Raw genomic sequence first — 11,760 nt, forward strand, 5'->3', positions numbered from 1 at the left:
TGGCGTGAGTTGCGAAGCTATTCCATATTGTTTCAAATGTAGACCAAACTCGTAACTCAAATATTCTCCTCCACGATCAGATCGTATAAAAATTATTTTCTTGTTACGATGATTTTCCACTTCACTTTGAAATTCTTTGAACTTTTCAAATGTTTCAGACTTATGTAAGTATGTGCAGATCCAGTATAGCGTCTTTTTCACTCCACAAGGATCAAGATCAAATGAATACTTATGGTAAAAAAAGATAGGGAAATTCTTGATTATTCAACATCGGATCGAATCATGTCCAATGGCCATTGGAATTTTATCTATCCTTCTATTTTTCAAGATAATTCAGATTTGTTGGCGAAAAAGCGAAGAAATTTCATTAAGTAGATATACCCATATCTTCTCAAATCATCTGTGAAGGTGAGAAAATAATGATACCCGCCGCGAGCTTCAATATTCATTGGAGCACATACATCATTATGTATGATTTCCAACAAATCTGTTGCTCACTCCATTGTTCCGGAGAACAATATTTTAGTCATCTTGCCCATGAGGCATGGTTCACAATTACCAAGTGATTCATAATCAAGTGATTCCAGAAGTCCATCAGTATGGAGTTTCTTCATGTGCTTTACACCAATATGACCCAAACGGCAGTGCCACAAATAAGTTGCACTATCATTATAAACTCTACATCTTTTGGCTTCAACATTATGAATATGTGTATCACTACTATCGAGATTCAATACAAATAGACCACTCTTCAAGGGTGCATGACCATAAAAGATGTTACTCATATAAATAGAACAACCATTATTCTCATATTTAAATGAATAACCATCTCGCATCAAACAAGATCCAAATATAATGTTCATGCTTAACGCTGGCACCAAATAACAATTATTTAGGTCTAAAACTAATCCCGAAGGTAGATGTAGAGGTAGCGTGCCGACGACGATCACATCGATTTTGGAACCATTTCCCACGCGCATCTTCATCTCGTCCTTAGCCAGTCTTTCCTTAATCTGTAGTCCTTGTTTCGAGTTGCAAATATTAGCAACAGAACCAGTATCAAATACCCAGGTGCTACTGCGAGCTCTAGTAAGGTACACATCAATAACATGTATATCACATATACCTTTGTTCACCTTGTCATCCTTCTTATCCGCCAAATACTTGGGGCAGTTCTGCTTCCAGCGACCAGTCCCTTTGCAGTAGAAGCACTCAGTCTCAGGCTTAGGTCCAGACTTGGGTTTCTTCTCTTGAGCAGCAACTTGTTTGCCGTTCTTCTTGAAGTTCCCTTTCTTTTTCCCTTTACCCTTTTCCTTGAAATGGGTGGTCTTGTTGACCATCAACACTTGATGCTCCTTCTTGATTTCTACCTCCGCAGCCTTTAGCATTGCGAAGAGCTCGGGAATCGTCTTACCATCCCTTGCATATTATAGTTCATCACGAAGCTCTTGTAGCTTGGTGGCAGTGATTAAAGAACTCTGTCAATGACACTATCAACCTGAACATTAACTCCCAGCTGAGTCAAGTGATTATGGTACCCAGACATTCTGAGTATATGTTCACTGATAGAACTATTCTCCTCCATCTTGCAGCTGTAGAACTTATTGAAGACTTCATATCTCTCAATCCGGACATTTGCTTGAAATATTAACTTCAACTCCTGGAACATCTCATATGCTCCATGACGTTCAAAATGTCGTTGAAGTCCCGGTTCTAAGCCGTAAAGCATGGCACACTAAACTATTGAGTAGTCATCAGCTTTGCTCTGCCAGACGTTCATAACATCTGGCGTTGCACCTGCAGCGGGTTTGGCACCTAGCGGTGCTTCCCGGACGTAATTCTTCTGTGCAGCAATGAGGATAATCCTCAAGTTACAGACCCAGTCCGTGTAATTGCTACCATCATCTTTAAACTTTGCTTTCTCAAGGAACGCATTAAAATTCACCAGAATAATAGCACGGGCCATCTATCTACAATAACATAGACAAGCAAAAAATATTATCAGGTACTAAGTTCATGATAAGTTTAAGTTCAATTAATCATATTACTTAAGAACTCCCACTTAGATAAACATCCCTCTAATCATCTAAGTGATCACGTGATCCACATCAACTAAATCATAAACGATCGTCACGTTAAATGGAGTAGCTTTCAATGGTGAAAATCACTATGTTGATCATATCTACTATATGATTCACGCTCGACCTTTCGGTCTTAGTGTTCCGAGGCCATATTTGCACATGCTAGGCTCGTCAAGTTCAACTCGAGTATTTTGCGTGTGTAAAACTGTCTTACACCCATTATAGATGAACGTTGAGCTTATCACACCCGATCATCACGTGGTGTCTCGGCACGACGAACTTTGACAATGGTGCATACTCAGGGAGAACAGTTTTACCTTGAAATTTAGTGAGAGGTCATCTTATAGTGCTATCGTCAAACAAAATAGAATAAGATGCATAAAGGATAAACATCACCTGCAATAAATATAAGTGATATGATATGGCCATCATAATCTTGTGCCTTTGATCTCCATCTCGAAAGCACTGTCATGATCACCATCATCACCGGTGCGACACCTTGATCTCCATTGTAGCATCGTTGTCATCTCGCCATCTATTGATTCTACGACTATCGCTACCGCTTAGTGATAAAGTAAAGAAATTACAGGGCATTTGCATTGCATACAATAAAGCGACAACCATATGGCTCCTGCCAGTTGCCGATAACTCTGTTACAAAACATGATCATCTCATACAATAAATATAGCATCATGTCTTGACCATATCACATCACAACATGCCCTGCAAAAACAAGTTAGACGTCCTCTAATTTGTTGTTGCAAGTTTTACGTGGCTGCTACGGGCTGAGCAAGAACCATTCTTACCTATGCATCAAAACCACAACGATAGTTCGTCAAGTTAGTATTGTTTTAACCTTCTCAAGGACCGAGCGTAGTCACACTCGGTTCAACTAAAGTTGGAGAAACTGACACCCGCCAGCCACCTGTGTGCAAAGCACGTCGGTAGAACCAGTCTCGCGTAAGCGTACGCGTAATGTCGGTCCGGGCCGCTTTATCCAACAATACCGCCGAACCAAAGTATGACATGCTGGTAAGCAGTATGACTTGTATCGCCCACAACTCACTTGTGTTCTACTCGTGCATATAACATCTACGCATAAACCTGGCTCGGATGCCACTGTTGGGGAACGTAGTAATTTCAAAAAAAAATCCTACGTACACGCAAGATCATGGTGATGTATAGCAACGAGAGGGGAGAGTGTCGTCCACATACCCTTGTAGACCGTTAAGCGGAAGCGTTATAACAACGCGGTTGATGTAGTTGTACGTCTTCACGATCGACCGATCCTCAGCACTGAACGTACGGCACCTCCGCGTTCAACACACGTTCAGCTCGGTGACGTCCCGCGAACTCACGATCCAGTAGAGCTCGGGGAAGAGTTTCGTCAGCATGACGGCGTGGTGACGATATTGATGAAGCTACCGACGCAGGGCTTCGCCTAAGCACCTCTACGATATAACCGAGGTGGATTATGGTGGAGGGGGCACCGCACACGGCTAAGAGATCAATAGATCAATTGTTGTGTCTATGGGGTGCCCCCTGCCCCCGTATATAAAGGAGCTAGGGGGAGGCGGTCGGCCAAGTATGAGGGCGCGCCAAGGGGGGAGTCCTAGTCCCATCGGGAGTAGGACTCCCTCTTTTCCTAGTTGGAGTAGGAGAGGAGAAGAAAGGGAGAGAGGAAGAGAAGGAAAGGGGGGCCCCGCCCCCTCCTTGTCCAATTCGGACTAGAGGGGGAGGAGGCACGCGGCTTCCCTTGGCCACCCCTCCTCTTCTCCCACTAAGACCCATTAGGCCCAATATACTCACCGGGGGGTTCCGGTAACCCCCCGGTACTCTGATAAATGTCTGAAACCTCCCGAAACACTTCCGGTGTCTGAACATAGTCATCCAATATATCGATCTTTACATCTCGACCATTCCGAGACTCCTCGTCATGTCTGTGATCATATCCGATACTCTGAACTACCTTCGGTACATCAAAACACAAAAACTCATAATACCGATCGTCACAGAACTTTAAGCATGCGGACCCTATGGGTTCGAGAACTATGTAGACATGACCGAGACATGTCTCTGGTCAATAACCAATAGCGGAACCTGGATGCTCATATTGGTTCCTACATATTCTACGAAGTTCTTTATCGGTCAAAACGCATAACAACATACGTTGTTCCCTTTGTCGTCGGTATGTTACTTGCCCAAAATTCGATCGTCGGTATCTCAATACCTAGTTCAATCTCGTTACCGGCAAGTCTCTTTACTCGTTCTGTAATGCAACATCCCGTAACTAACTCATTAGTCACATTGCTTGCAAGGCTTATAGTGATGTGCATTACCGAGAGGGCCCAGAGATACCTATCCGACAATCGAAGTGACAAATCCTATTCTTGATCTATGCCAACTCCACGAACACCATCGGAGACACCTGTAGAGCACCTTCATAATCACCCAGTTACGTTGTGACATTTGGTAGCACACAAAGCTTTCCTCCGTTATTCAGGAGTTGCATAATCTCATAGTCATAGGAACATGTATAAGTCTTGAAGAAAGCAAAAGCAGTAAACTTAAACGATCAAGTGCTAAGCTAACGAAATGGGTCAAGTCAATCACATCATTCTCCTAATGATGTGATCCCGTTGATCAAATGGCAACTCATGTCTATGGCTAGGAAACTCAACCATCTTTGATCAACGAGCTAGTCAAGTAGAGGCATACTAGTGACACTATGTTTGTCTATGTATTCACACATGTATTATGTTTCCGGTTAATACAATTCTAGCATGAGTAATAAACATTTATCATGATATGAGGAAATAAATAATAACTTTATTATTGCCTCTAGGGCATATTTCCTTCATCGCCTACCTACATGCGTGCTCTACTGAATTACGACTTCCCTACTAACACAATATAGTTGCGTTGCACTTCAATGGATGCCCAATCGCCTTTCACCCACCACCCCTCATCTCCACCATCTAACCTACCAGCCAAAAGCTTTGGAAGTGCAGGCAGTAATCTTTAGACCTCTCGCCCTAGATCTACAACTTTAGGGTGAAAACCATATGCATGGTCATCATTGGTTGAATCCAACAATGATGAGGTTTAATTGTCATCCATTTCATGTGGGACATTGGTTTGGACACCACTTTCGTTGTTATAGTTGCTACACTAGACCTAGTGACACCATGTTGGTGGATAACCATTCTTGAAAATTATTGCTTTGTAGAAAAAAATCATTTTTAAAGCCAATTTATTAAGCATCAATGATTTTGGCCCAATTTAAATAGATTGTGGTTGCCCGCATAGACTGATGTGCATTGGGGGAGGGGAGGGTGGGGGTGGTATCTTGGTTACCCTTACATTAGTAGACATATGGTATTTTGAGCATTTTGACAATGTAACATTTGTCTTTGCTCCACCGAAAAGATGAAATACATGAGAAGTTCTAGGTTGATTATCGACCATTGGTACTTAAATTTGTTTACAACTTTAAAAGTTTTCTAATTTTCATTATAGAGCACAAAAGAGAGACTTTTGTCTTCGAAAAACAGTTGAGCAATACAAATGTAATATTTAACAACAGCAGGCGTCAACTTTATAATGTTCAGCATATACCACCAATTTAACTATGGCCTTTTCCTATTGCGATGAACATTGTGTCCAGTTCAGTGCATGGCTTTCTTCAAGGATGCCATGATGATGGGGTACTTTGCCTTCACTTTCTCCAAATGCTTTGCAACGACAGAAGCATACACCACGAATAGCTCCTCAATAATGTTATCTCCAAAGTGGTCTACTATTAGTGGCTCCAACACGGCCCTTATGCACTTGGCCACATTTGCCCCGCCGATAGCATAGTCTAGTACCACGTCACTGTCTGAGTCGTCCTGAGGATACCAGTTGGATTCAAAGAGTCTGACATGCTCAATATCAAAGAGCTTACTCTCATTGATCAACGCCTTCACCTCTTTCACCGATGGAGCATAGTATGGCAGGTTGAATGTGTCCAGCTTCTCCTTCTCCACACAGCCCTATCATCCAACCCAATAATATTTTAGATATGAATGTACTGAGAACTCTTATTTTGTACGCTTTTATATTAGTTTACAGAGGGAGTATATTATAAATAAAGGGATATTATAGCATACAAACAATTACGGAAAATGCTACCTTGGACTAAATATAGGAAGTACATAGTAAAATTTAATCCAATAGGTTTAAACTCATTGAAATTATATTTATATTATTGTAACACATATGCTTTTGTTTTTAAAATTTATTCATGTTGGCACGTGAACTTTCCACATGTGCAAATTCCATAGTTTTGCAACAATGGAGACAAAAATTTCCAATCAGCGACCATTCTCTATAATTTAATAGAATGCCTTGCATTTTTGCATGCATTCACTAAAAAAAGTGCCCTTCAGGTCTATGCATGATCCACCACACCTAAATTAATATGGACAATCTTGGAGTTGGTCCAATACCTAACATGTTTTCTTCATTCATATCTGGCAACGACCACATACATAAAGTGAACAATATTAACACTAGAACATAATTATCACATCGCAGTAAATATGATGCATGCATACCTTAGAGCGCCACATGAGGGAGTAGGACGAGTGGAAGAAATGGACGCTCCGCGAAGGGAAAAGCTTCCTGTAGTAGGATCCCAGCAGGCCCGCCACATAGTAGGGCTGCGTCTCTTTGCCGCCGAGATGTTCAAGTTGCTCCAGTGACCGGAAGACGAGGTTGAAATCGTTCCCCGGCAGGTCATTCAAGAAGAACTGCACCTCGACGGCACGCCGTTCTTCTTCCAATTTCCGAGTGTAGAATTGGACCGCGCCAATCACCTCGGAGACGACATGCAGAGTGTTGGGACCCGATGAGCAGCCGAGGTCAGCAACGACCATGGTGCTCCGTCGGGCGGAGAGCGACGTGCACACCTCTTGTATGGCCTTACAAAGCACCGGCCTTGTCTCCAAAATGGCCTTCTCCTGCATACATGTATGAAACACAGCAAATTATTCATGCAACGAGAGCGAATTGCAACACAGTGCAGGATACAAACCTGGAGCCTCTCAACTAAAAACAAACAAACCTGGAGCCTGGAGTTTGCGGCGTAGCTGTTTTCGCCGTTGCCGGTAACCATGTGAATGCCGCTTGCTTCCTTCATAGCTATTCAGGGGGGTGATGTCTATTAGCTTTGCTAGTTCGGGGCTACAAGCTTGCTAGATTGACTGCACCATGTGTCCAGTATAGACCACAACGGCTCTATTATTTATAGAGCCAGGATGACCACCACCCCCACAAACACGAAGTAATGAGATTCATGGGGGTTTACGGGGTTGTTAGGATAAATTGGCTGAGATTTGATTAAGTGAGGTGGGCCCAGCAGTGAAGATGGGGGAGGGGGGGTGCATAGTATCATAATATCTTATTTATTGCCATACATGGCACATACTAGTACATCATTTAATATGACACAATATCATATCATGATACTCAATCTTCTTTTTCCTCATCTAATTATATGTCACGTCAGCAAAAATGTCAAATTGGCATACATGATACCGCTCCCTTTGTGACCAGCCTAAAAGGAACTGCCAATGCAATTCAAATGGACGTTTTTTCTAATTATGATGCGACAATTACGTGCCTACCTTTTTTATTATAATTTAGTCGGGTCATATGGTGTATAGTCAATATTACACGTAACTTATATCCCTCTCGAAATGTTACAAATTAGTTTTTGGACATTTGTTGAGGCGTCTCGAAGTCTTTCAGCTTTGTTGTAGCGGCTTCATCTTGTTGGTAAATATCTCATTGTTATAATGTTGTCATTTTTTATAACAGGAAAAATTTTCTCATATATAGGTTACATACTATTGTACACATTGGTTTCATACTTGTTTTACGCTTTAGAGTTGGTAGCTCACCTTATATATGTAACTTCTATATGTTGTGTCATTCTTTATAAGAGAAAAATATTCTCATATATAAGTTACATACTATTGTACACCCGGACTTTATACTAGATTATTTCTTAAACACCCGGCCTAGTCTATATTTAACGTAGGTGGGCTGGCGCGAGACATTACGTAGCTTGTAATAGCCTAGAACTATGGACTGCGCATCCAGCGTTTGTAATTATTACTCTGTAAATGTCCTCTCTATCTTCTTAAATGAAAAAGCGCGATTGCGCGTGTGCTTGAAAACAAAGTCTATATTTAACGTGATGCTCCGCCCTTGATTACGTTGAGCATGAACATAGCCAGGGGCGAAGCATCATGTTAAATATAAACTGGACCAGGAGTTTAAGAAATAGGCCAAAGCAATAGCATCAACCATAAAATAAGGCAATAAATTGATGGGTCCGCTCTGCTAATCCTGTGTTGCAATGTAAGAAGTCCAGGCCGGGACTCAGTATGGTCTCTACAATGCTACACCATTGTAGTTGAAGACGGTCGCTAGGGACTCATTTTCCAAGTATGAGTAGGGGCCTAGTCTTTGTATCACAGTATCATTAAAGGCATTGCTTTTTTAAATCATTTTTGAAAAGGATAGTGCGGCGCCTTGATAATCTCTTGAATTGTTATTTTCTCTTTCTGTTTTAGCGAGAATGTTCATTACCAGTGGGTTCGATTTTTGTGTTTATCTTGGTAAAACTTTTTTTTGTCTCTATATAGCGGAGGTTAGGATGTTGATTTTTTATGGCTTTATCAGTGTGATACTTCCTTTGTATTGAAATATAAGACTTATTTGATACAAAGGGAGTATGAAGAAACGTCTTATATTTTGATAAGGATGGAGTACCTTTTAGAGAATCGATAAAATGCATCCATTTCTAAAAACAATTGTAGGTCATTGTTTATAACATCGATGATTTTATAAATCATGGCATCATCGATGATTTGAGAAATCATGGCATCTATGACACTCCGATAGCCTTTAGCTACGGGTTTTAAAAATTATCACAAAATAATGGACAAATAGAAAACAAGACTATGGATGATAATTAGGCATAATATATGGGAACCTCATAATGTTGAACCAAAGAAACAATCTCTTGGTAGTGGCACGGATATTAAGGATTCTTGACTCTTGGCCTCTACACCAACCAAAAATGCACAAAATCATTAAGAAAATATCTTTCGAACCTTTAAACAAATATAGTAAATGATATGACTTCCGGCATAGTGTACGATATAAAATTCGTTACTAACAAATCCTGAGTAACATGCCAAGGAATTGAGCGGTAAATAACGAATTTCCCATGTTTATTCATACTGAGGTGACCCTGACTAACGAGTGAGATTGTTTTCTCGGTCCTTGGCCTTCAATGGAAGCTTCTAGTGAGTACTTGTCCTTTGCTTTCTAGAGGTGTTTGGTGACCACCGTGGCATAAACTATGAACATCGCATAAAAATGGCCTCTCTGAAGTGCTCCTTCATCATCAGCTCCATCACTGCCCTTATGCACTTGGGAAACATTCTGTCAGCATAGTCCAACACCACTTCAATGTATGTATCATCATCATGTGGATCCCAGCTTGATTTGGAGACACACGTGTGTTCAATGTTAGAGAGCCCGTTCTCCTTGACCATGTCCGTCAATTCATCCATGGATGACATGTAGAATGGAAGGCTGAAAGCAATCAACTTCTCCTTCTCCAAAAGGCCTCGCCACACATTTCAAAAACTAGTACTTGAGTAGAATTTATATCAATTCCCATGCATGTTTTCAGCTGGTAAATATGAGCAACAATCCTACATTCACCTTTTTAGCAAACAATTCTCCATCCATAAAGTAGCATTACATATCTACTGAGCCTTGACTAGACTCATCAGTAGATTGTATTGTACTTTCTGTACCAGAGACATGAGAGTTTCAGCAAGGAAGTCGCACATGCTACTCACTTTTGGATGTAATAGCATCTCTTTGCTCTTTCTGACATAGGAAGTAGAAAAACAAGGGATACCATCTAACTGCATGGTCAGAATATTTCTTACACATTTTGGTTGCAAGTAATAGAGCAAGGGCTGCAAGGGACACCCTTATTTATTTTATATATTTTCTTTAAAATAGGGGCACTTTTTTGCCTCATCCACTAATTAAGCACAAGTGGGTTATCCAATTAAATCATGCAAGACTGGGTGAAAACCCTTGCAAAAAGACAAGTGAACAAGCACAACCCTACAAGTATGTGAACTACTCCCTCAGAAGGTTACTACCAAGGATATTCTCAAGACCAGGTAAAATAAGAAAAAGAGGTTACACCAGAAGAAAGGGGTCTATCAAATGTTAGCTGAACTATTAAGTACTTTATGCCATGGATAACTTTTGGATGCTTGTGATAAATAGACTTTAGTGCCATGGATAACTTTTGGATGCTTGCAATAAATAGACTTTAGTTCCAAACCTCTGTAGTGGATCATCGTAAATCTTTTGTTTGCATGAAATCCATGGGCAACATCGCAGACTTGCATTTTTTCTAATAAATCTTCCGGTTATACGAGTATCTATCATTTTGTCTATTGACCCACTGTCATTTCTTCATAACAAAATCGATAGAATGTGAATATTCTAAACTGGAACATCGGAGGATTAAACGATAAAGCTAAATTGCTAGCCATGTCCAATAAATTGAGGAATCTGTTGATCGATCTTATGCTTACAAGAAACTAAAAAACTAATCTTTTGATATCGCTTACCTGAGAAAGTTGTGGGAAGAATACATAATTTGAACTTCTCCATCTATTGGAGCTTTTGGAGGATTTTTGATTGCATGGAATGAATTACTTTCATGGGGAAAAGATTTTTGAAAATGAGTTTTCTCTCTCTGTTCAATTTACTTAAGTTCACACTAGAAGCTCTTGGATTGTAACAAACATTTATTGGCCATGTCAACCTAACAAAATCACTGAATTTTTAAATGTCTTGCAGCACATTCAAGTATATGATGATACTACAGAAAAAACACTCGTGAGGACACATGTTTGTCATAGTGTAGGTCACTTTTTGTCATCAATGTACATCCATGACGTTTATATGATAGAATCAAGATGATCATACTATTGTTGTCGTTTATGAATTTTATGACAACAATCAATTTTTCATCATGGAAGTGTGCTCTTCCATGACAGAAAAGACGCGTCACGAAAGTGTTTCGTCAATGGTAACTGACACACGACAACAACTGTAACGGGTTGTCATTAAGCTAACGAGTGTGTGGTTCGGATCCGATAACCGTTAACGACATGGCCTCTTACTGATCCTCCACGTGTCGGCTTTCTTTTGGCAAACGAATCCACACATTGGCTCATTGTTGGAACAAATGTCGCACGTGCGATGGACCATCTGTGCCTATGAAGTGCCGAAACGTGACACGGCCCAATAGATCATGTTAGTTAAAAAGGTTGGCCCACTCAAAGGGCTATTTAAGGCCCATATGCCTTAGTAAAATCTTAGCGGATCTGGCCCATGGATGCCCCCCTAACGACCTACTTGTAGATGGCCAATTTGTGGCTCGGGGCCATACGACCCACTAGGACATGTGTGAATTCAACCCATTACTAGTCCATGAGTCATTGAACATATTGATCCTTTTGGACCATATGTGGCCCGTGGTATCCTTGGGCCCATATTTGTCCCCTGGTGTATTTCGTCCCAT

The 11,760-nt window shown here is 40.8% G+C and overlaps 1 protein-coding gene across 1 annotated transcript; it reads right to left on the bottom strand.

The window, feature by feature from the left end:
• Nucleotides 1–5,749: 5,749 nt before the first annotated feature.
• Nucleotides 5,750–7,263, bottom strand: LOC119333389 (anthranilate O-methyltransferase 1-like). The gene is made up of 3 exons (XM_037606301.1): nucleotides 7,189–7,263; nucleotides 6,680–7,084; nucleotides 5,750–6,115 (listed from the first exon to the last, which is right to left on the bottom strand). Exons 1-3 carry the CDS (start codon nucleotides 7,261–7,263, stop codon nucleotides 5,750–5,752), a joined length of 846 nt encoding a protein of 281 aa, XP_037462198.1.
• Between the last annotated feature and the right edge of the window lie 4,497 nt (nucleotides 7,264–11,760).

Source organism: Triticum dicoccoides, chromosome 7A (assembly GCF_002162155.2).
Source record: "Triticum dicoccoides isolate Atlit2015 ecotype Zavitan chromosome 7A, WEW_v2.0, whole genome shotgun sequence".
Taxonomy (NCBI): domain Eukaryota; kingdom Viridiplantae; phylum Streptophyta; class Magnoliopsida; order Poales; family Poaceae; genus Triticum; species Triticum dicoccoides.